Here is a 24,544-nt window from a genome sequence, read left to right as displayed (position 1 = left end):
AAGACAGGCATCAGGCAGTGCTGGCAAGTAAAGTGAAATGGGCCAAGGGCTGCAGACAGGAGGATGAGGGGCAGGAAAGAGATGATGGGGACACACAAAGTTGTGAGGGTGGGGGAGGAAGGCTGGGGAGGAGGGACAGGTAGGCACAGTAGGTAGAGAGAACATCCTGTGAAAGACCAGACGCGAGAGGGAGCAGGGAGTCTAGGAAGTGACAGGGTGAGCACAGCTGGAGAGGGGAGCGGACAGGACAGAGCAGGGGGCAGCAGGAGCGGATCATGAGGCAGGCAGAGTACGGATGTCACTCTCAAGGTGGAGGACAGCCATCCCAGGGACCTGTCGCTGCCTCCCTGGCAGGGGCCTCGCTCGGTGCAGCAGCACGACCTGAACGTGACTCAAGCCGCCCTGCACTGAGGCCCATCGCGTGCGAGCTGGGCGCCTCTCCAAGCTGCCTACCACCTTCCCAGCTCGCACCCCCTCGACTGTCACACGTGCTGTCTTCCTTGTGTGCATGTTTTCGGTCTTCATCCTGGGAGCAGAATGCATCTCCTGTTCACTGTGGCATCCCTAGCAGCTAGCACAAGCCTCGCACATGCGAAGATGATCAGTGTAAACGGCACAATGGGCACAGGCAGCAACTTCCCCCAAACCCCACTGAGCACGCCCCAGCTCAGAAACACCCACGGGGAAGAAGGTAAAACCACCACTGTGACACCTACCACACAGCCAGGGACTGAAACAGAGCTGGAGTGACTCACCTTGATCCTCTGCTCCTGGTCTGCCCTTGTTTCTTGGCTGGCCTGGAGTTCCTGAATCTTCTGATCGGCTTCCTGACATTTTCTATTAGGAGAAAAGTGGATCACATGCAGAATGTGGTATGTGGTGAGGCCAACAATCCCCCTTATCCTAAAGCTCTCCAGTGATGATGTGTACACACACCTACACACATGTACACACATGCATGCATGCACACATACTTGTAGGCACATGCACTCGCACACACACCCAGCCACACACTTCCTTCAGGGACAGCCCCAGAATCCGGACTCTAGCCCCTGCCAGTGCCTCCAGGGCCTGGCTCATCAGGACAGGCTGGGGGGTGAGCCCAAACCACCTGCCAGACCCTCTCCGGCTGCAGCAGCCCAGTTCTCCAGCCCCACATCTCCTCACATTGCAGCTCTGGCTGCTGGCCCTGGTACAGCCACAGCAGGGGCCCATTCCTAACTGACCTGACTCCGCCAAGTGGCCAGAACTCTCCCTAGACAACATCTGTGAAGATAAAGGCCAAATTCTTTGGGAGAGTATTCCGCCTTCTGACCTCACCTCTGAAGTTGTTTCAATTTCCATGCCTTTGCTCAGAATGCTGTCTTCTGGGAATGTCCTTTACCACCCATCTCCCACCGGCCGCAGATGTCCACCATAGCCTTTAAAACCAAGCTCCGATGCAACACCTTCTCCAAAGCTCCCTCCATGGCTGTGCCCTCTTCTTGTTCTCAGGATATTTAAAGTGACACTCTGTTCTGACACAGTTCCCAGGCTCAGAGGCCTCAGGGTCTGTCCCCAAGAGCCTATAGGTGGGGAGGGCGGCACCTAAAGGGCACCTGTAGAGCCTCAGGGCTTTAGTACATACAACATTCGTGGAGGCTGGGTACGTACACCACAGAGGGCCAGGACAAGCCTGTGGTTTCCTGTGTGTGGTCTCCCACACAGTTAACAAGGGAACATCCAGCATAGCACATGCCCCGTAGGCTACAGGTGTGCAGGCTCCTCACTCACTCACCTACGCTGCAGGTCCAGCTGCTCCTGCAGCTCCTGCTTCTCAGACTCCAGGCCCTTCACCTGCATCTCCTGGTTCATTACACTCCACTGCAGTTCCGAGATCCTGTTCTTTAATTCGCTGATGGTCTAAAAGCAGAGCGGGACAGACAGCCATCCACTGAGGCCACTGGTGCACAGATGCATGTGAGCCTCCCAAACACAAAAGGTCAGACAAACACCCTAACCAGAGCCTGCCCCTCCCATCCCACTCCTGAGGGCAGGGACAGAGCCATCTGCTCCTTTAGACAACATGACCAGACACCACCCACAACCTAGCCCCAGAGCACAAGCACAAGTGCACCTCGTATTTCCCATGAGCCAACAGGAGAGGCTGGGTCATGGTGACAATGGCCTCAGGAGCAAGAACTGCTGCTGGCCAAGACAGGCCCTAGTCTCATGCCCCAATGACAGCCCTTCCCACAAAGTGTCAACACACCCCACATCCTGTCAGTCACCCTGGACCCTCACTGGTCCCTGGCGTGCTCTGCACAACCCTCCCTCCACACCTTGCTCCCGCCTCTCAGCCTGGAATTCTTTCCCTAACCCCTACACCATGCTACCACTCCAGCTTTGTGCTAAAGATGCCACCTGTGAGCCACAGCCAGGTGCCCTCCCACCCCAAGAAGCTGGAATGGGAGACGGAGGCCATCATCAAAACGAAAAGTCACACAGAATGAAGAGGAGCTGCCAGAATGCCAGAGACTGAAGCACTCCCAGGCAGGAAGTGGTCCCAAAGGAAAACCGAAGCCTAGGGAGGTGTCCCAGAGCACAGCCTGGTCCAGGACAGTGTGCCCACTTTGCATACTGCACCCACCAGGCAGCCTTACAGCCATGGCACTGCCCTGTGGCTGTCCTAGGGGGAGAAAGCATGCCAGTCACACCAACGGGAAAGACCAGACTACTCAGAAGCATCATGTATATATATTTTTTAATTGAATTCAAAGAGAGGAAGGGAGACTGAGAGAGACAGAAACATCAATGATGAGAGTCATTGATTAGCTTCCTCCTGCACACCCCCTGCTGGGGATTGAGCCCCACAACCCAGGCCAATCTGAGCATGTGCCCTGACTGGGAATCAAACCGTGATCTCCTGGATCATAGGTTGATGCTCAACCGCTGAGCCGTATGGGCAGGTGCATCATGTAAAGTAACGTGGAGAAGTTGCCACATCAGCCCCTGGGAGCCAGAGGTCACTCCGAGGGATCCTACAAGCAAGGTGAGAAAACGGACTGATGGCTCAGCACAGTGAGTGGCAGCCCCTGAGCACCCTCACAGACAAGGAGGCCACCGCACTCATGCACCAGTCCAACCCGGGACCACTTAAAGGGTCGGCACTGCCACCGCACGTCCTCCAAGGAGGCTGGCGGGCTGGCACAGGCCTGCGTCCCCCCTGCACTCACCTGCATGGTTTGCTTTATTACAACAGCAACTACCAATCTGGGAACCACACCGAGTGAAGGCATTAAAAATATGCTCAACAATGAGCACGTCCTTTGGAGAAGCCATCCTAAACTCGATAAATGCGCACGGCACCAGCACTGTGCGGGTGCAGGGTCAGACAGGTGCTGTGGGAAAGCCAGGCCATCCACGAGATTTCCGAGGAGTGGCGAGCAGAGCCAGGCACATGACAACAGAACACAGTGGGGGGTGCGGGTGTAGTTCTGCACTGAGTGACTGGGAAGGCTTCTCTGAGGAGATGACAAGTAAGAGAAGCGACGTGCACGGCCCCACGTCTCAAATGGCCAAGACCTCCGCCACAGAGGGCCCCACTCGGCATCCTCTTTGCAACTTCTGTGGTTAGGGTCTGCCCTTCTGCCCATCACTGCACAGTGTGCAGGACTAGCCTCCCCAGGGATCCCGGGGGGGGGGGCACAGGCAAGCACGCCAAGGGCAGGAGGGGAACTCTTCTTGAAGCCAATCCCAGCCCCTCTCCTGCCCACATCCACGTCAGAAGACAGATGTACAAACAACCTTAACATACTGGGCTGCCAAGGCAAGAATAACCCAGGCCTGCTTCCAAAGCTGTCACGGGAGACAGAACACCAGTGATCCCTGCCCCCCAGGCAGCTCTTCATCGTTTTCCTTGCAGCACCTGTAATCCTGAGCAGCTCAGCAAAGGGAAAGGAAAGGCAGAAGAGTCTAATTTCCACCAGCATCAACATTTGGGCTGTTTCAAAAATGTATACAGCCTTCAATTGAAGACATAAGGACACTACAGTTCATTTACCTCTGGTTTCAAAGGTGCTCTCAGATGCTAATAGACAGACAGACACACACACACACAGACCCCACTAACAATCAAAGAAATGCAAATCCAGAGGCAACTACCTACATCTTCTGGAGGAAAAAACAAAAGAAAACACAAGAATTTCCAGAAAATTGCACCATCCATGACAGGTGAGACCCAGTGGAACTAGAACACTCACATGGGTGTTAGCACAACACAGCAGCTGGTGGGCAGCAAGAACCACAGGTAGCTGTAACTGGGCCCTTATAACCTCTCTCCAAGGACTCACTCCAAATAAAACAATTCACAAGAAGCAAAAAAGTGGCATGCATGAAGCTATCTGCTACATACCGTCTACCATGGTGTGTGTGTAAAAAACCAAAACATTTGAACATGACAAAAGAACAGTTTCACCAACCGTTAAATATCATAATTACAAAGACTAAAAGGTGTCTGCCCAGCTGGCGTGGCTCAGCGGTTGAGCATCAACCTAGGATCCAGGAGATCGCGGTTCGACTCCCTGTCAGGGCACATGCCCGGGTTATGGGCTCGAGCCCCAGTTGGGGGCGTGCAGGAGGCAGCCGGTCAAAGACTCTTGACATAAATGTTTCCATCTCTCTCTCTCCCTCTCCCTTCCTCTCTCCGAAACCAATAAAATACATTTAAAAAAAAAAAAGTTTTCAGCTTATACACTGAAAACCACAGAATGGAAAATTAGTATCTTTGCTATGATAACAATGGAAAAAAGTGAAGGCGCAGCAGTGAAAAAGCCCTGCGGGGCCCTGGCCCCTCACCTCGCCGGCCTCGGCCAGGCCATCCTCCTTCTCCTGCAGCCTCCTGTTGGCGGCGTCCAGGCTCTGCTTACACTGCCTATTGCGCTCCAGCTGCTCCTTCATTTTCTCCTCCGCCTCCGCCTCGCGGTCCTGAAGCTGCCGAATTCGTGTCAGGAGCTCCTGGTTCCGGTCCACCTCACGCTGCCCAAAGGGGGGGACCTGGTAAGCTCTGGTCGGAGCAGGAAGGCCTCACTGTCCTCTTTCAGGCAAGGCCCCAGGCCCACAGAAGACCCAGCAGCTTTCAACTGATGGCACATGGGCCGCCATTACAACAAGCTGGCATACCCCAACGGGGCGAGGACAGGTGGCCTGCAGACAGGAACAGCTGACCCAGGGCGCCTTTCTACCATGAGGGCACCTATCTCCCACACGCTTTCAAAGCCATCCTGTACTCAGACCCTCGGGGCAGCATGGCTTGTGCTGGTGAGGAGGGCACAGGACTAACACTAAGCTGACCCGGCCTCTAAGGTGGTTAATTTCAGCCTGAGAAGCCAAGGGACCAGACAGTGGGAACCAGAGTCCTGGGGGCCAAGGCGAAGAATCCTGGTTACATGGAGTGGGACACTGCTGACCTCTGACCTCTCATCAGAAAGCTCCCTCCAAAGATTACCAGGTGCTCCCAGGGCTGCCTTACTGAGAGCAAGTGCTTGCAGCACAACCTCCAGCCTGGCACCCAGGAGGCCCTGCGGCAAAGGCACCTTCCACAAAGCAGCAGCAAGGGTGCTCTGGCTGCCCAGGGTCTGGTCTGCACCTCACAGGCAGGATGCGGCATCTGAGCACACATGGGAAGCCCAGGCAGGTCCTCAGACACCAACATCTCACCATCTGATAGATATTTCCAGGTGAGAGGGCTGAGATTCCCACCCACCTGTCCTTCCCACTCACTGCCAATGACAGTCCTGGAAAACCACTGGAGATGCCCAAGACTCAAAAGGAAAAATTTAGAAACCACTCACTCAGGTGGTCCCAGGCTCACCTTCAGCCTTGTCCACAGTAGGGAAGGAAAGGCCTCTCAGGGGGAGGCCCAAGTTCGGCGAGGGGCCCCAGGATTAAGTTCAGTCAGCCCTGCATCCTTGGATTTCCCCAAGAAAGACGTTCAGCTACCCTAGAGCCATCCCTCACTTGTTCAAATCTTTTCCAAGCACCTTGAAGGTGCCACAGTATACTGGGCACTAGAGATCCAGGGCAGTCAGGGCAAGTCCTGTCTTCATGGGACTCATGGCCCTGAGAAACTCCAACAGCCCCATATCCCCATTCTCTGAGAGCCAGGGCAGTGCCACCAAGCCCACTCTTCCCACAGCCCAATGGCCTCTCTGTGCCACCTCCCAGATTCCCAAGGCCTCTCCCTCCTGCTTCCCACCCTTTTCCCCAAGACTGTCCCTCCTAGAACAACCCAAAACATCAAGCCCCACCTCACAAATACCACTCAGAGCAACATCAGGACCCACAGGCTGCATCTCTGGGCTACTGAGCCCACACAGCACACCACAGCCAGGAGCCTGTACACCGGGTTCAAACATGTCTGGTTAGCACAACCTCAAAGACCCCAGCCATTTTTACAGGGACTAGGAAAGCATGCAGATGTGCCATGCAGGGCAAGAACAGGGCCAGACATCACCCTCGGGGAAAGCACAGAGCTGGGATGCTCTGCCTGAATCCTAGCGGCATTTCCATGTCCCACAGCACTTACTGGAAAACCCTGCAAAGGGCTGTTAATCCAAGGCAAGGAAGCACTGAGTAAACACCTAACGCCTCTGGGTGAGGGGGTAGCGCTTTCCCAGCCTGCTGTGGGTAAGCCAGGGCAACATGAAGCAGCCTCAAGATTGGGGTTCCTTGCTGAGGCCCTATAATCATTTAAACAAGACCTAGCCTGGGCCAAGACCCCTATGCAACCTGGGGATTTTCTAAGCCTGTCACTCCATTGCCACCTGGTCTTTCTGCCAGATCTGCATCCCATTTCTTCTGGACGGAGGGGAAGCCAGGAGGCCTGCAGCACCAGCACCTGCGCTGCCCTCCTCAAGGAGGTGGAGCACAGCTGATATCCGGGGCCTAAGGCAGGCCTGGCCGCCCAGAGGTAGAGCACCTGTACTCCCAGCCCGTGTGGCTCTAGTTTCTCATGGTCTCCAGGAGCTGGCCACCCTGAACTCACCTCGTAGCTACGGGCACTGGTGCTGGCCGCTCGCTCCAGCTCCACGCGAGCCCTCTTGTGACTCAGCTGCATCTGCATCTTCTCACGCTCCACCTGGATGATGTGAGACTTCGACCGGATCTGCTCTGCTCGCTCTTCCAACTGACCGGGTCATGCCCAAAGGAAAGACAGAATCCTCAGTAGCTGCTACATCAAGCAGGCAAGTGGTTTGTTCAACACTCACTCCCAGGGCACCTGCTCCCAACAAGGCTCAGCCCAGGGAAGAAGGAAGAAGCTCGGTCCAGAGTTGGAGGATGGGTATGGGGAAACAGCTACAGAGATGACAAAGGTGAAGAGGAGGGTATGTTTTAAGATGACAGTGTGTAGGCTTGTTTTAAAAAGGAGGGTATATTAAGAAAAGGGTTTCCCATTGCTGTGTAACAAGTTACCAAACTAGCAGTGTAAAACACCAGTAACATGAGCTATCGTCCTGCAGGGCAGAAGGCCAGGCACACAAGGCTGAATTCTCTGAGCAGTCTCACAGCTGAATTCAATGCAGTCGGCGGGCTGTGTTCTCATCTGGACTCATGCACACGGCTGTGGGACTGAGGTCCCATTTCCTTGCTGAGTGTCAGCCATGGGCTGCTGTGGCTCCTGAAAGCCACCCACATTCCCTGCCACATGGCCCTCTCCAGCTCCAAAGCCAACCAGGGAGAATCTCCCACGTGTGGAGTCCCTCTCCTGCTTGGCATCTCTGAGCTCTCGGTCTCATCTCTCAACCCACATTTTACAGGCTCACCGAGGTTAACTGATTTGAGATCTTAATTATATTTGCAAATCTCATTGCCACAACACCTAGTTAGTGTTTCATTATGTGGGAGAGAGTGTGGCCCACCAAGGGCCATCTTAGAAGTCTACCTCCCACAGACAAGAGGTAAACAAACATGAGTTCAAGCCTTGAAGGGCCTCAGAAGACACACGAAATAGTTTCAAAGAATCACCAACTATAAGGGACTCTTCTTCACGTCGGCTAGCGCCTGACCACTCCAGAATGGCCTGCAATCCAGCGCACAGCACCTCTGGACACTTAACGGACATGCAGCCTCAGGATGCACCCCAGAGACACCGAATCAGAATCATCCCTTTATATATAGTGTCAGGGACTCACATGCACACTGAAGTTTGAGAAGCACTGAGCTAGAGCAAGTGGTTCTTATTTCAACCAGGGACACTTGGCAGTGTCACGAGAGGAGGTGGTAGTGTGTGTGCTACTGGCATCTAGGGGGTTAGAGGCCACTCCTTGAGTGAGGATTATTTTTCCCATTGATTTTAGAGACAGTGGAAGCGAAGGGGGGGAGAGGGGGTGACAGCAATATAACAGAGACACACCGATTGGTTGCCTCCCACACCTGCCCCGACCAGGGATTGGGATCAGACCTGCAACTCAGGTATGTGCCCTTGACTGGGAATCAAATCTGTGACCTGCCAGTGCACAGGCCGACGCTTTAATCTCTGAGCCATGCAGGCCAGGGCAAAACATTATTTTCATATTTACACAAACACTGATGTGTAGCAGAGCAAACCGTGAACACTTTCAAACATAAACAGGGGGCCTTATTAAAAGGAGGGAGGGGGAGGGGGTAGGCAAGAAATACTGATCTCTGCCTCCAGGCTCCCAGATCTACAGCTGGGGGAGGCACGCTAGGAAAGAGAGAAGCACTGACGACAGGTCAGGGACCCACAGCGGGTACAGCGGCAGCATGCCTCTAATCAGCTCAGTCTGGCTCTGCCACTCACTTACTGACCCTTCCAGCACTAACTGAGTGAGACCTGGGGCCGCCAAAATTCTAGATTCATAGTCCTGACAGATAGGCCAAAAGTTCCCAGGCATGTGCATCAATAAAATTATTACTTTTTTTGACCAGTGGTCAAGGATCACAGCATAATCTATTACCACCATTATTTCATAAAAAAGTGTTTTAACACCAAAAGCAAAAAACCTAATTTCAAAAAAATTACAGTCCTTGCCAAAAAAAGAGAGTGAGCAACTTAGTGCACTAACAAACATATAGTAACTCAATCATTCAGCAAATGAGTGCATCCGAGCTTCCAGGGGGCTCCCAGAGCAACAGGAACCCATGTCTGACACAGGACACTGCGGCCAAATGGTTCCAGCAGCACGGTGGGCCGACAGGAGAGAAGGAACACAGCAGAGAAGTCAGGGGCTGCCTTAGCAGACGTCAGTGCAGAGTGGTGAGGCCTGGGCAAGCCTGCAGACACCATGCCCCCTCCCTGTAAGACGCAGTGATCCTGCCCCAACTGGGACTAACCCCATAACTCCTTAGAAGCTGAAGTCCTTCAGGCCACCTGACCTCTCTACAACTGTGTCTACAGAGAGCACTGCTAAGAACTTGGAACAAAGGGAAATAACACTATAATCAGAGTAAAACTGTAAAATTCACCCCACGGCATACTGAAGCCGAGATCTGCAAATAACCTCCCACAGTCTGAGACCATTACATACCCAATCCTTTGCCTTGCTCACTGCCTTGGCCTTCCCACCAGGCTGAGAACCTGTGTTTACAACATAGCCTTCTCCTGTATTACACCTTCCAGGGAGCCAGAAGCTGACTGCACCATCAGTGGCCAAGCTCCCAGGCCATGTGGGTTTTCCTCAATTAAATGAAGAAACCAGCATTCCAATCCCATCACTAGCATTTGTGAGCTCCTTAACATGAGCACACGCTGAGCACCAGACCCACTCTGCGCCGCAGATAAATCAGGCTATTAACCAGGACGGTTCAGGGCCAGTCCATGGCTTCCAGCTATCTTCCCGACACTATGAATACCCACGTTGGAGATCTGGAAGATGGACAGACGGCCTCTGGGCTGAGGAAACACTGACCTGCCCAACTACAGTAAGTGCTCACTTAATGTTAGCCATAGGTTCTACACTTTGAGCAAAACGACTTGTGATGAAACCAATTTTACCAGGTTAACTGAGATAAACTAGAGTTATGTTCCTATAGCATCTCATCAACAGAAACATTATTTGAGGACCTGCTGTATAAGGCAATTGAACCAGCCTAAGGACAGGTGTCTTTACTTAAGAGACCCTGATCCTAGCACAGGGCACTCACCTGAACTATAGAGAACTTGAATAGGCCCCACCTAAGGACAGGTGTCTTCACCCAGAGACCCCTCTTCCAACAAGACTCACCTGCATGCTCTGCTGGTACTGCATCTGCAGAGAACCTGGGGCAGAGGTGGAAACATCCAGTCCAGCTCCTCCGTCCACTCGCTGAGAAATGAAGTTGTTCAAAGACCTCAGGGAGGACAGGACAGTGGTATTTTCCCCCAGGTCTTCCATGGCCGCGTCTCTCTGGAGGAAGATGAGAGGGGTCACAGCAAGCCTTCCCCCGAAACTTCAGTTCTGCTGGCTGCCCAGAGGAACCTCACCACCCCTGCCACTCTCTCAGAGCCCTTCAAATATTCTGGTGTCCACAACCATGTTCTCCAGGGTTACCTGGGAGCCCAGACTGCTGATTTACCGAGAAGAAATAAGAGGCATAGAAAGCCAACATGCCTCCAAGCCACTGTCAGTGACGACCTGCACACCAGCGGGGCAGACAGGCAGCTCCCGGGTGGGGGTGTTCAGCAGGCAGTGCACCTCTCCCACAGACATACTCACAGAAAGCCCGGCTTCTGGGAATCACAACAAAGCACATGGCAGTGCAATCAGGATGACCACGACCACAATGCCCATTTGTTAACAATGACATCAAAAAATTACTATTTTCAACCAAGTAAATACCAAAAAGAAAGGTATTTGACATTTACTGGGCACCAAGGCTCCTTGAGCCTCAGTTTCGTCATCTGTAAACCGACATCACGAAACCCGCCTTGCTAAGTGGCTGTAAAGGTTACAGAGTCCCTAAGTCTTCAAGCAGCAGATGGCACTCCTGCTGCCAAAGAGTTTGACTGTCATTCTGCTTGTAATCTGACATGAGACATCTCAGGAAGTGACAGAACGGAGACTGGAAGCTGGGTCTGCCTGGCTCTACAGGTTGATTGTGCTCCACAAGCCAAGGCTTGAAGGCTGAGGACAAGCAGCAGCAAGGAACCCGCATCCCCAAGCCTGTGCCTATTCTGGCCTCACACCAGCCAGGCTACCAGCCCAGCCAGCAAAGAGGCGGAGTGCAGCAGGCACAGTTAGCAGCCAAAAGGTGTGACTTCCCACAGGTAATAGCTGTTTTCCCCTCAGGAGAAGCTGACTCCAGCAGATTTCCCTTAAGTATTACATTGAAAACAACCCCCCCCCCCAATAAAAGCAGAAAGTGAGGAATCTTTCATTCACAATTTTCTTTTTTAATCATTTTTAGAGAGAGAGGAAAGGAGAGGGGGAGAGAGATAGAAACATCAGTGATGAGAGTGGCTAACCAGCTGCCTCCTGCACGCCCCCTACTGGGGATGGAGCCTGCAACTTGGGCATGTGCCCTGACCCTGGGGATGGGGCCTGCAACCTGGGCATGTGCCCTGACCCTGGAGATGGGGCCAGCAACTTGGGCATGTGCCCTGACCCTGGGGATGGGGCCCGCAACCTGGACACGTGCCCTGACCCGAATCAAACTGTGACTTCCTGGTTCATAGGTCAACACAACCACTGCACCACACCTGCGGGGCCATAATTTCCTTTTTAACAAGAACCGTGGCCTTGTGCGTGCAGCGCCCTGTCTTCCATAGGCCCTCACTCCCACCCCTGCACAAGGTGTCTGTTCTTTCCACCTCTCCTTCATGCTGTAAATGGAGAGCGGGTTGGAGGAGAGAACAGAGCTGGTGCTCCCAGTGCCCTGAGCCTCCGAGGGCGGCAGCAGAGCTGACCCTTACATCTGCCAAGATTAGACCACTGCACTCTCCATCCCACGATGGGAAGTTTGGCCAACATATCCTCTCTCAAGATGCCATCCCTGTAAGAGCCGGAGCGCGCAGCACACGGGAATGGAAGAGCACATACATTCTCAGCGGTCTGGAACTAAGCTGCTCCACGAAGCCCGCCATCAGGCCGCAGCTCAAACCCCATCCTCTTCATCCGGGACACCCCGATCTTCCAGCAGCCCGCGGGCCCCAAGCTGGGAGCGCACAGCCCACTGCCTCTCCACGCCCCCTGGTCCTGGGCAAAGGATGACCGCTGAAGCCACAGAGGCCACGGGCCACCTGCGCTCCCCCTACGCTCACACCGGTGAGCAGCGCGGCTCCCACCCGCCGACCGCCAGCAGCTGGCTGGGCAGGTGGCTTCCCACCCGCGCCCGGTGCGGAGCCGCGGGGCTCCTACCTCTCCCCGCAGAGGGGCAGGTGAGCCTCAGGGGCCCCCTGGGGACCCCGCAGGAGAGGCGCCTCCTCCGCGGCCACCGCGACCCCGCCCCCCCGCAGGTCCCGCCGCCCCTTCTCCCCGAAGCTGCCTCGGGGACCAGCAGGGGGCGCCGAGAGCAGCGGGGCTCGGACGGGAGCGGGTGGCAGGCGGAGACCCTGGCCACAGAGGGAGCTGGGGGCAGAGAAGGGGGTCAGCAGCTGCGGAGGAGGGGGGAGCGGGGTGGAGAGGGGGGCGCGATGGGGGCGCGATGGAGGAGGGGCGGGGGTGGAGCAGGGGCGTCAGGGACAGACGGGGGCTCGGGACAGAGGGGGAGGAGGGGCAGGGGGTCGGAGCAAAGGGGAACAGGATGAGGAGGGGTAGGGGCACATGTGGGGGCTCGGGGACGGGGGGTCGGGAAGAGAGGAGGGGCAAGGGACAGGAGAGGGGGGCGAGAGAGAGAAGAGGGCTCGGAGTCACGGGGGGCTCGGGGACAGACGTGGGGGTATGGGGACAGAGGAGGGAGCGCTCGGGGACGGCGCAGGACAGAGCAGGGCAGCGGGGCGCCCAGGGGCGCCCTGTCAGAGCCGGACGGCGGGAGAACGACGGAGGGGGCGGCGCCCAGCCTCGGCCTCAGCAACAGCCCGGCCCGGCTCGGACCTGGACCCTAACCCGACCCCAGGGCCGCCCCGGATCTCCAGCCCCCGCTCAGCTCGGCCCTCCCGGTGCCCGCCCGGCCCCGGACGGAACCCCTCGCCCGGCCCCGGACGGACTCCCCTCGCCCGACCCCGGACGGACCCCCCCTCGCCCGGCCCGGGACGGACCCGCCTCGCCCGACCCCGCACGGACCCCTCGCCGCCCGACCCCGGCCGGCCCCCCCCTCGCCCGACCCCGGCCGGCCCCCCCTCGCCCGGCCTGGGACGGACCCCTCGCCGGCCGGCCCCGTCAGCTCCTCGCCGCAGTCGCCGCTCAGATCTCCCTCCTCTCCGCCCGCGTCTCGCGAGACGTGCGAGGTGCGGCTGCGCTCTCGCGAGACTAGGCGGGGCTGGCCGTCAAGCTGCGGGCGTGCGCAGCCGCTGGCCCCGCGGGCTTCTCGGGGGCTCCGGGATCCGCTCACCCCCGGGGAGCCCGCCGCGAGGGAGCGCGGAACCCGCGGCCGGCCCACGGGACCGTCGGGTGCCCCGCCCCCGCCGTGTCGTGCGGAGCAGCACCGCCGCCGCCCGCGGACTCGCCTACCCGCGTCCCCTGGCGTCCCCTCGGCCATATTTCCTCGGGCCCGCCGGGCAAAGAAGACGCCCCGCTGCTAGGGGCCCTCCCAGCGCCCTCTGGGTGCCCCGTGAGCGTCGGGGGCGGCCCCGCCTGGGCCGCAGGGCTCCGGGTCACGGCCCGCGGGCCGGGGGCCGGGAGCAGCAGCACCTCGGCCTGCCCGGAGCACGCGCGCCTCTCCTCCAGGCGCCCCGGGCGGGCTACGGCCGGGCTGCCCTGCAGGCCCTTCTTCCGGGGGACAAAGCTCGCGACCCCAGAAGGAACAGGGCCGGAGGAGCGCGTGGCCCCAGCGGGACGCAGGTGCCCCGACTGGACCGCCCGCCCTGGAAGCGAAGTCGGCAGCGGGCCCGCCCGGCCTGGGAGCCCTGGCCCCGGACCCCGCCGACCCTGCGAGCGCACGCCGCTGGGGGTGAGCACGCCCGCAGGAGACGCTCTGAAGAAACCAGTAAACGTCTTTAAACACCCAACTCACACGCACGGAACGCCCTTCAGAGCAACACAGCCTGTTAGGAGACGGCTCTAAGCCCGGAGGGTCAAGGGAAGTGAACGCGCTCACCGCTGCTGGCCGCGGAGCCCGGAGCACCCACCCCCGCGTGAGCTCTTTCGGACCGCCTCCCCTGACTGCTCTGGGAACCCTCCTGCTGGAAGAAGGGGTGTATTTCCAAGTCACTCACCAAACATGGAAATTAACCCCCAGATGGAAATTTCAGGCTTTTCTACATTATACTGTGGAGCCAAAATCACAACTGGAGACCTGTGTTGCTCCCGGAGCAACGGAGGAGCCTGCTCCTCCCAACTAGCTGAGCTGTAGAGGGCGGCGGGAGGTGTGTCTCCAGCTCTGCCTCAGTGGTTCTTCCCTTCCCTCCCCACCTGTCTTCTCCTCCTGGCATCTTTGTCTCAATAACTTACCCACAAGTGGCATGATAGACAGTTTTTAATAATGGCTGCTGAACAGAGTTCTGTCCCTCACTTGTCCTGCCTGCTGCATCCCAGGCCACGCCCAGGCCCCCCAGCCGCACCTCAGGAGCCTGCAGCTGTATTTGCAGTGAAAAGAACCAGAAATGGCAGGAGAAAGCTCAGTGCTCCCCAGACCCCTTCGCCATGCGGTACTGTGTGGCCAAGAGGTACACCTCCGAGGATTCTTTCCTGCTGGCTGCAGGTTTCAGGGTCCTCGCGCTCTGGAATTCCTTTGTCAGTCTTTTCTGTAGCTGGTGGCTTTGACTTCCAGCCCAGGTCTTACAGAGGAATGTTCCCCCAGGGTGCAGGATATCTGGAGCCATGTCCAGAAGGGACAGGCACAGGCCAATGAGCCTGTCGTGGTCCAGGCCCCGGATCCCTGTGGCATTGGGGGCCATATCACTCAGAATCACATCTGCTCTCCCGCCAGGAAGCAGTTCTTGGATCCTCTGCAAGGTTTTTGGGTCAGTCACATTAGCGGGGCACAAAAAAGTTGCTCCTTCCAGGGGTGATATGTTAAGAAGATCAACCCCAAGCACAAAGCCAACAGGGCTACTGGGATCTAAGGAGGAAACAGTGAATGAATTATTTATTTTACCCCTGATTCTTCCCACACAAGTTCATGCCACAAAGGAATGAAATAGGGCCAAAGAAAAGAGCTAATGTGCAAACAGGCAGACACAGGTCTTTTCCCACTTTCTATACATCCTGCAAGAACACAGGTGGGGGAGGGGTGGTCCTTCACTCTACAGCTGAGGAAACTGAGGCCCAGAGAGGCTCAGTGACTGTCCCAGAGTGAAATGCAGACCTGGGGTCCCCCACTGGACTTGTCCCCAGCTCTGAATTCATTTCACTTCCTGAGGCTGCTCTCCGTGAGGGTCCTTATCTCTGATGAACTAAAATAGAAAATACACTAGCACATAAAGTGCCTCTGGATTGAATCAGCAAATCCATCTGCATCTTAATCCAAATTCTTTCCGTGAGAAAGAAGCCAAGATATGGGGTAAAGGGCAGATGCAAACAAGGTCCAAAATTGATACCCTGCCCGTATTTGAGTGCTACCAGTTGTGAAATAAAAAGATGTCACTGTTTCATGTTACCTAAAACAAGACCTCCAGCCTGCATGACTATTGTCCTCTCTCTAAAATCAATAAGCATCTCCTCACGTGAGGCTTAAAAAAAAAAACTTTGACAAAACCCGAAAACATGAAAGATAAAAGCTGAGTCCCTCAGGTTAAACTGGAGTTGAGAATCTGGAGCCCCAGCAGGACCTCAGGGTGACCAAGGGCTTCAGGAACCAGGACCTAGAAACTTCTGGGGCTGCTGTCACAGAAAGACAGCACTACTAAGCAAGGAAAAGTGCTCCATTAAGGCTCCACAGCAGCACGGAGACTGGTATAACAGCACTCTGAAAAGAAAGTATATATATGGCATTATGTGTGCAAAAACGAATTCTAGAAGGATGCACACCAACACACAAGTGAGGTGATTTTAATTATCACTGTACCTTTCTACCATGTTTTCCATTCTGAAAATGTCAGTGTCCTGACTTTATCATCATTACTACTAAACAACCAACTCAGACGTCTCTGCCTTCGGAAAGCGGCTCAACCGCTCTGAGTCCTCTGTCCTCCGGCTCATGGTGTCTACAGATTTTGCTTCCCCTAAGAGCTATAGGAGACCCCACCTGTGCCTGCAGCGTTGACTCTCTGCACAGCCACCTGGCTCCAAGCCCCAGGGGCCGCCCCGCAGTCTAAGACCCGGAGGCCGGGCTGCAGGATCCGATGCTTCGTGTCCACCTCCAGAAGCTTGAAGGCACTTCGGCACCGGTAACTCTCCACCTTAGTAGCCTTCACAAATGGGTCCTTCAAATGCCGCATCAGCCACAGGTGCTCAGCACCAGTCCGAGCCTTGTAGTGACTCCCAGCTGTGTGGAACCTGTGACACTGCAGGATAGCACATGCCAGCTTCCAGGACCTGATGAGGGAAAGGGAGCCGACAGGTTGCAATCCCACATCCACAAGTTCCAAGCTCAGTGGGGCCGTCCATGCAACCCCTGCATTTTTAGAGATGGGGAACAGGGGCCCAGAAGGGGAGGCAACTTGACAAAGCCACAGCAAGAAAGCAGGTGCATGGACTGAACTGTGACACCCAAAACTCATACTGAAATCCTAACCCCCAGTACCTCAGTATGTGACTGGTCTTTAAAGAGGTAATTAAGCTAAAATGAGGTCATATGGGTGGGCCCTAATCCAATAGGACTAGTGTCCTTATAAGAGATTAGGGCACACAAGCACAGAGGGACAAGCATGTGAGACCACAGGAAGGAGATGGCTGCCTACATGTCAAGAAGACAAGCCTCAGAGGAAACCAACCCTGCTAACACCTTGATTTCGGACTGCCTGGCGGCCAGCCCTATGACAGTAAATTTCTGTTGTTAAAGCCACCCGGTCTGCAGAGCCTGTTGTGGCAGCCAGAGCTGATTAATACAGCAGGCAGCTGCCCTGGAGCCAAGAAGTGTTTTTCACCCTGCTGGGTGTTCAGCTGGTTAGAGCATCGTCCCCATACGCCAAGGTTGCTGGTTTGATCCCCAGTCAGGGCACATACAAGAATCAACCAATGAACGTGTAAATACATGGAACAACAAATCAATCTCTCTCAAGTAAATAACATAAATGTTTCTCCTCTCCTAAGTTTTCTCCATAAGGAAAACTCAGACATCAGTGACAGTTGTTTGTATCCACCAAGATCTTCCCAGTACCGGTTAATAGTACTGACAAAGTTAGTGAAGGGGACATTCTTTCCCAGCTGGTGCAACTTTCACTCGGCGGCGGGAGACTGCGAAAAAGCCCCAGGAAGACAGGTCCTTGCCTGGCTACTTGGTTCCCCGATAAGCAAATCTGGCGGCAGCTAGCCAGGCCTGACCTTCACGTTTCTGAACAAAACTGAATGAACTTGTGTGACTAGTTGAAGAGCAAGTTCCAGGTTTCTTTGGAAAAGTTAGGTTTTTAATGGTTACGGGACTGCCAGGAGCTATCCATACCTGCCCTAATTTAACTCTCGGACCTACAAAATAGGTTCCAAACCCACTTTCCTAATGAAAAGAAAGGCATCACCATCATTCCCATGGCTCCAGAACAAAGCCCCTTCAACACCAAAGTGTGATGACAAGACCTGAAGACAATAACTCAGGAAACACGGCCTTCAAATGGCACAAGGGGTCTCATAGGAAGAGGGCACAGAGTGGTCCTGGTGCCAGAACGAATCCCAACTGAACCCCAACGGTCAAGGGAGGCTGGAGACGGGAGCTACACAAACATGTCCCCCTGCTTGGGCAGCTGACCTCTGACCTTCTCCGCCCCATCCCACATCCTGGATTCAGCCACAGCGGCCTTTCCTGTCTCAGCAGCCCTGTGCCACAGCCTTGAGGCCTGCGGTACTCTTCACAAGCTTCACCTCTACCTGCAGGGCCACCTCACCTGCCCCCTCCTCCTCTCCACCTGCAGGACCACCTCACCTGTCCCCTCCTCTCTACCTGCAGGACCACCTCACCCGTCCCCTCCTCTCCACCTGCAGGGCCACCTCACCTGCCCGCACCTCACCTGCCCCCACCTCACCTGCCCCCTCCTCCTCTCCACCTGCAGGGCCACCTCACCTGCCCGCACCTCACCTGCCCCCACCTCACCTGTCCCCTCCTCCTCTCTGCCTGCAGGGCCACCTCACCTGCCCTTACCTCACCTGCCCCCTCCTCCTCTCTACCTGCAGGACCACCTCACCCGTCCCCTCCTCTCCACCTGCAGGGCCACCTCACCTGCCCGCACCTCACCTGCCCCCACCTCACCTGCCCCCTCCTCCTCTCCACCTGCAGGGCCACCTCACCTGCCCGCACCTCACCTGCCCCCACCTCACCTGTCCCCTCCTCCTCTCTGCCTGCAGGGCCACCTCACCTGCCCGCACCTCACCTGCCCCCTCCTCCTCTCCACCTGCAGGACCACCTCACCTGCCCCCTCCTCCTCTCCACCTGCAGGAACACCTCACCTGCCCCCTCCTCCTCTCTGCCTGCAGGGCCACCTCACCTGCCCGCACCTCACCTGCCCCCTCCTCCTCTCCGCCTGCAGGGCCACCTCACTGCCCCCTCTTCCTCAAGCCCTGTACAGCTCTGTGCCTGCCCGTCGCGCCTCCGAGCCTCGCCGACAGTTTGCTTCGGGTGCCCGGTCCTCCTGGTCACCCCGCCGGGCGGACTGTCCGGGCCAGGACGGAGGCGGGCGGGTCCCTGCGGACGACGGCACCTGGGCTCGCCCGCCCCCCCGCACGCAGCAGGTGCTCCCCACGGACCGCCGCCGCCCCGCCGGCCCCCACCGGCGCCCGGCCTCCGCTCACCCCGCCATCCGCGACGTCCCGCGCGCGCCGCCGGAAGTGCCGGCTCCGCTTCCGGCCGAGGCCACGCCCCCTACAGTGGCTCGCGGGGCTGGGAGCGCAGCCAGGTGCCGTGCGGCCGGGGCCGGGGCCGGGAGCAGGGCAGCTGCGGGGCCGGGAGCAGGGCGGCTGGGAGCTCGGACCCGGGGCCGGGGCAACTGGGAGCTGAACCCGGGGAGCCGCGCGCCGGGGAAAGGCGGGCCCGAGAGCCGCGGGAGCCGACGCCTGCCCCGTGCGGGGGGCGCGCGGCCGCGGGGAAGGGAAGGCGCGCTCCTCGCCCCCCGCCGCCCCGGGCCTGGCCGGGCCCCCCACCCCAGGCCCTTGGCTCCGGGCGGGCTTCCTCCGCGCGCGGAGCGGGGCCCGGACCCGCGGGCCCCCCCTGCGCCCCGCCCCCGCCAGCTGACCCGCCTCCTCCCCTCCTCGTGGCACCCAGGGGACCATGGGCGCCTCCAGGCTCTACACCCTGGTGCTGGTGCTGCAGCCCCAGCGGGTCCTGCTGGGCATGAAGAAGCGGGGCTTCGGCGCCGGCAGGTGGAATGGCTTCGGAGGCAAAGTCCAAGAAGGGGAGACCGTCGAGGACGGCGCCAAGAGGTGAGGCGGGGCGGGGGCCAGGCCTGGCTTCCCCGCCGCGAGCCGGGGACCTGGAGCAGGGGCCTGACCCTTGAGCCTCCAGCTCTTCGTCCGCGGTGGGAACGACAGGCCCGGTCAGCGCAGCTGTCAGAGGCGCCCTCCCGCCCCTGAATCCGATTCCTGGCCGAGGCACGTGCCCAGGTCTCGGGTTCAGCCCCTGCTCAGGGCACGTACAGGAGGCAACCGATACGTGTTTCTCTCTCTCCCTCTCCCTTCCTCTCTTTAAAATCAATAACAACACCTTTAATAAACCTAAAAAGGTACCAGCCCCTACCCCTTAGGACCGCTGTGAAGACTGAGACCATGCACATGAAGGACCTGGGCAGTGCTGAGCGCCGGGTGCCCCTTAGCCGCTGCTGAGCTGGTCGTGGTTTTCAGGACATGTCTGGGAAGCTGTTGTGCTTGTGGCTTGGCCTGAGAAGTCCAGGCTTCCTCTTTCTACCCAGGCCTGGTCAGCCTCCCATCTCTGTCCCCCTCACCCTTGACTGGCTTTCCACCCCTAGGACACCCCAAGCTGTCACCCTTCCCACCACCACTCTTCCTGGCTCTTTTGGCTGACCCCTCCTCGGCCTTCACACCTAAGAAGGCCCCCCTCCTGGTATTTCTCAATAAGTCTCATCCTGTGTGTTTCCTTCACAGCACTCTCACCCTTTCTAGTCATTCTGTTAGTCGTCTGCCCTTCCCCCAAAGGTGCTCCATGAGGCCAAGACTAAGATACTTTATAAAGTCAAGTTTGAGTTGAAGTACAGTGTGTATATAGGAAAGTGCAGATCTTCATCAGAGGGTGTTTAAGAACTGGACCTTGCCCTCCAAAGGGCGGCCTGCACCCCTACTTCTGTCACAGTGAATGATGTTGGCCCATCCAAAAACACCCTGTAAGTAGCATCACTCATATTCCTTTGTGTCTGGGTTCTTCCTGACGTTCTGTCCACGTGAGCAGTGATCCACTGTCTTGCTGCTGTTCAGGGTTCCAGTTACAAACACCCTGCAGCTCCTGCATCTGTGGCCAGCATGGGGCTCCTTTCCAGCTTGGGCTTTCCAGTAGTTCTGCTGTGCTGGCCCTCCACTCATTCACTGGACCATCAGAGGCCACTGAGCCACAGCCCCATGGTCCATGACTTCATTCCTCACCTCTGTCCTGACCTCACTACAGATCATGGATCCCTCGTAAAATCCACGACGTTTTGTTCAGACTTACTCACAGCTTATGATAAAGGTTTCAAATGCCCTCTTCAAGCAGTGATTTTTCAGCCAGTGAGCCGCAAGAATTTTTAAATATACAGTACCTGACTATTTAGTCAGGGGCACTGACCTCTTTTCCCTTAGATGGTCAAATAAAAAGTGACAACAGCCAACACAATAATAGTTGTCACTGTGAATCAAAATTACACCTATTTTTTTGTGAGATAGGCAAAAAGTGTGTGTTTTTTTGGTGTGCCACAGGTTTTTAGTAATTAGTTTACATGTCATGAGATGGTTGAAAATCGCTTAGAGGTTCACTAGTCTTTGTACTTTGGGGCCTCATCCAGCAGGTGGAGCTGTGGAAGGACCTCCTTTTTGATACCTGGGCATCCACAAGGGTGTCCCCTGCCCCTGCAGGCAGCAGGCTACCCCTGGAAAACACCTTTCCGCTGTGTGGCCACAGCACACTAGTGGTTCCCATGCTCAGAAGATGTGAGCTCAAGGGCCAGGCGTTCTTCATGAATGCAGGGACAGGCCTCACGCTGAGACCAAGGTCAGAAGGTCAGCCTCCTGGGGCACAGATTGCCTGCCTGGTTTAGACCAGTAGACGTGGGGACCGCGTGGCACCATGCTCGCTCCAGGGCCATCAGGTCAGCTCTGAGGAGCTCTCTCCAGGACCCCCGTCTCCTCTCCCAAGGGCACTGGGGTACCAGCTGGAGTGTAGGGTGTGGGGGGTGGAGCTAAGGGTCAGAACACCTTCCACGAAGGACTGTTGAGCCCCTGCCCCTGCGGGGTGAGAGGAGCAGGCCGGATGGTGCATTCTAATGCAGGCTGAGATGGGTCCCAGGGCCCCAGCAGCAGGGCCTTGGGGATGACTGCCATCGCCCCAGCTTATAACCTGCAAATGCCTTGGTAGTGAGTCTGGCGCCGGCTTTATCCACTGAGCTGCCCTTTTGGGTCCCAAAGCAGCCGTAGTTCAAGAGCCTCACTCACCTGCAGACTCAGGGTCGTGTGTGGGAGTGTGATCCCTTCCAGAATGTGCCAGCATCCCCAGGGCAGGGGGGCCACCTGAGCTTCAAGAATGATGCATTCTCTTGGGGGGCTGGGGACCCTCAGAGTGTCCATTTGGGCTGTAGGAGGGAGCGCGAGCCCATCTTTCTGGCCAGCATCCCTGACGGCTCCCGACGCGGCAAGGGTGCAGAGCACTGTGTTCAGAGAACTCCGGGAGGCGGTCTTGGAGGAGTAGCTGCAGGGATCCCAGCTGCACCAGGGTCCCCCACCCTCGAGGCACATGACTGCTGTGTTGTGCGCTCGATGGCCCTCAGGGGCAGCATCGCAGACGAGACCAGGCACGTTGCAAAGGGCAGCAGTATCATCCCCGTCGAGTCACCCGGCCGGCGACGGGCAGCAGTAGCTCTGCCAGTGAGGGGTACTCACGTCTCACACTGCCGGGTACTCAGGGTGAGGTTAGTCAGAACGTTGACTCGGGACATGAAGGTTTCAAAGGTGAGATCCACCAGCCTGCTGCTGAGAGGGGTGGGGCCCCCCTGAGCTTATTGCTTTAACTGGGTAGCCATGTGCACCCCTAAGTCAACACCCACATTTGGGGGTTTTAGGTGAGTCTAATTTTCATTAACCACCTCAGCTAACAAAGTACAGTTGAAATGACTTCCAGGAAGGTCAGGGTGGATCCACCAAAATTAGACCATTTTAACCCAATGTGTGTGTGTTTGATGTTTTCCCTGAGTCCCCTCTCCTTACAAGCACAGGAAGTAACTGTATCATGCTCCTAGGACCACCTGGAGAGCTGAGCTAAAGAAACTTTTTTTTTTAATGTTTTTATTGTTTTAGAGAGAGAAAGGGAGAAGAAGAGATAGAAACACTGACATCAGCATCGATTGGCTGGCTGCCTCCTGCACACCCTGCTGGGGCTCGAGCCCACAGCCCGGCATGTGCCCTGACTGACTCGAACCCGGTGCTCCTGGTTCATGGGTTGACACTCATCCACCGAGCAACACCGGCTGGGCCAGAAACTTTTTACATACAGCTATAAATGGCATACGTAATCAGGACATTTTTATAGAAACAGCATTAAGTATAGGGCAGTGGGGAAGTGAGAGTCTCTAAACAGAGAAACAGACTACAAGTTTCAGGGTTGCAGCACCTTGGGTCCCCAGAGTCCCCAGCACAGGTCTTCCAGAAAGCACTTGTTAGAGTGAGAAATCGGTGGTACCGGGTGTATCCACGCTCAAGGCAGGGGCTTCATGATGAGCAAGTTAAAACTCTGTGTTACTTTAACAGCCTTGAGAAACCAACCGGTTGAATCCATCGATGTGCAGTGTCGCTCTGTGTGAAAGGCGAGGGTACAGAGTATGATGCGTTTACCGCTTTTTTGCAGGGTGTTCAAAAGAGAAACACCCAGAGAAAAACAGTGAAGTGGTATCTGGACTGCTTGCAAGACTGTGCAGTCAGCATGCAACTGGAAATATTTTTAAATAGGCGACTGCACTGACGTGGTTGGGGCATCCTGGCTGTGCTGGCGCTGAGACTTACCCTGACCCCCTCCGAGCACAGCAGCCCTGAGAACAGGCCAGCGGGGGGGAGTGGAGAGAGGCACAAAGCTCCACGCCTTGATCAAGCGCGAACAGGTGGCTGGAGGGGTGAGGGGGTCTTCTGGCAGGAACAGAGGTTAAGGCAGTTGGCACCTGCCGTGTGCGCCTGTGCTCTCAGTGGGGTGAGGAAGGATGATTCTTCATGTGGAAAGCCTTCGGTTTAGGACCCAGGTTTCCGCAGCCTGCAGCCCACGGGAGAGCAGGAGCTGTGGACAGGTGGGGGGGTGCAGCTCTGTCATCTTCCCGTGAGAGTGAAGACACTGAGCCCGCCCAGCTTGTTTCTCTGGCTTCCTGGCCCTCCGTGCAAATACTCCACTCTTGGTCTTCCCAGCACCTTGCTCCGGGCTCTGCGTGGACGTGGGCACCTTGCTGTAGCTCCTGCCCTCTTCCTGTCTGTCTGCTCACAGGGAGCTGCAGGAGGAGTGTGGCGTGACCGTGGACACGCTGCACAAGACGGGCCACATCCTGTTTGAGTTCGCGGGTGAGCCTGAGCTGATGGACGTGCACATCTTCTGCACAGACAGCATCCGGGGGACGCCCACGGAGAGCGATGGTGAGTCCACACGTGCACCTGGCAGCCTGCCCCTGCTCTCCGCCAAGGAGGCGGCACCGGGGGGCACCAACACCCGCCCTGACCCCTTCCTACTCTGAACTGAAACAGCATCATGAGGGCTTGATGCGAAAGCTCCTGGCAGTACCACTTGGCAGGCGCCTCAGGAAAGAAAGGTCAGTTTCAATCTGGGCTGAAATCCATGCTCTTTCCACCCCCTACAGAAATGCGGCCCCAGTGGTTCCCCCTGGACCAAATCCCCTTCGCTGACATGTGGCCGGATGACAGCTACTGGTTCCCCCTCCTGCTTAAGAAGAAGAAATTCCATGGGTACTTCAAGTTCCAGGGCCAGGACACCATCCTGGACTACAAGTTGTGCGAGGTGGACACAGTGTAGAGACAGCATTGCCCGGCCCCTGGGCTGCGACACCTGCCGCCGGCCACCCAGCTGTGCTGTGGGCCCACCAGGTGAGCCCCGCCTGGGTTTTGTATTTGGAATGTGATTGGATGGGAAGAAAAATAAATGTTTTTCACTTTTCAACATTCCTCACCTGCGCGCCCGCAGGAAGGCACCAGACATG

At 56.7% G+C, this 24,544-nt stretch overlaps 3 protein-coding genes across 9 annotated transcripts in view; 1 reads left to right on the top strand and 2 right to left on the bottom strand.

The window, feature by feature from the left end:
* Window positions 1–16,352, bottom strand: part of MAD1L1 (mitotic arrest deficient 1 like 1) — a 222,584-nt gene extending 206,232 nt beyond the window's left edge. The window contains exons 1-7 of one of the 6 annotated variants that reach the window (XM_081134494.1): window positions 13,277–13,344; window positions 12,018–12,173; window positions 10,224–10,385; window positions 7,025–7,165; window positions 4,837–5,016; window positions 1,778–1,902; window positions 756–837 (exon numbers count right to left, since the gene is read on the bottom strand). In XM_081134494.1, coding sequence (XP_080990620.1) covers window positions 756–837; window positions 1,778–1,902; window positions 4,837–5,016; window positions 7,025–7,165; window positions 10,224–10,373 — 678 coding nt within the window. In that variant the 5' untranslated portion in view covers window positions 10,374–10,385; window positions 12,018–12,173; window positions 13,277–13,344. Of the gene's footprint in view, window positions 1–755; window positions 838–1,777; window positions 1,903–4,836; window positions 5,017–7,024; window positions 7,166–10,223; window positions 10,386–10,585; window positions 10,695–12,017; window positions 12,174–13,276; window positions 13,355–14,088; window positions 14,108–14,172; window positions 14,234–16,260 lie in introns of those variants that run through there. The other 5 variants (XM_081134495.1, XM_081134493.1, XM_081134496.1 and 2 more) reach the window with 5 other exon arrangements.
* On the bottom strand, window positions 14,693–18,990 carry MRM2 (mitochondrial rRNA methyltransferase 2; the record flags this gene model as incomplete). 2 transcript variants are annotated; one of them, XM_081134507.1, is made up of 3 exons in its annotated part: window positions 18,954–18,990; window positions 16,261–16,550; window positions 14,693–15,135 (listed from the first exon to the last, which is right to left on the bottom strand). In XM_081134507.1, the coding sequence occupies exons 1-3, from the start codon at window positions 18,959–18,961 to the stop codon at window positions 14,693–14,695; spliced, it is 741 nt and encodes a 246-aa protein (XP_080990633.1). In that variant the 5' UTR covers window positions 18,962–18,990. The 2 variants fall into 2 exon arrangements, with proteins under 2 accessions (XP_080990633.1, XP_080990632.1); XM_081134506.1 differs by lacking the exon at window positions 18,954–18,990 and having other exon boundaries at window positions 16,261–18,004.
* Window positions 18,814–24,504, top strand: NUDT1 (nudix hydrolase 1). The gene is made up of 4 exons (XM_081134508.1): window positions 18,814–19,057; window positions 19,423–19,580; window positions 23,821–23,966; window positions 24,188–24,504. The coding sequence occupies exons 2-4, from the start codon at window positions 19,429–19,431 to the stop codon at window positions 24,358–24,360; spliced, it is 471 nt and encodes a 156-aa protein (XP_080990634.1). The 5' UTR covers window positions 18,814–19,057; window positions 19,423–19,428; the 3' UTR covers window positions 24,361–24,504.
* Window positions 24,505–24,544: the final 40 nt, after the last annotated feature.

Source organism: Miniopterus schreibersii, assembly GCF_964146895.1.
Source record: "Miniopterus schreibersii genome assembly, chromosome: 4".
NCBI lineage: Eukaryota > Metazoa > Chordata > Mammalia > Chiroptera > Miniopteridae > Miniopterus > Miniopterus schreibersii.
Note: the sequence above shows the minus strand (reverse complement) of the source record. Positions and strands in the feature narration are given on the sequence as shown.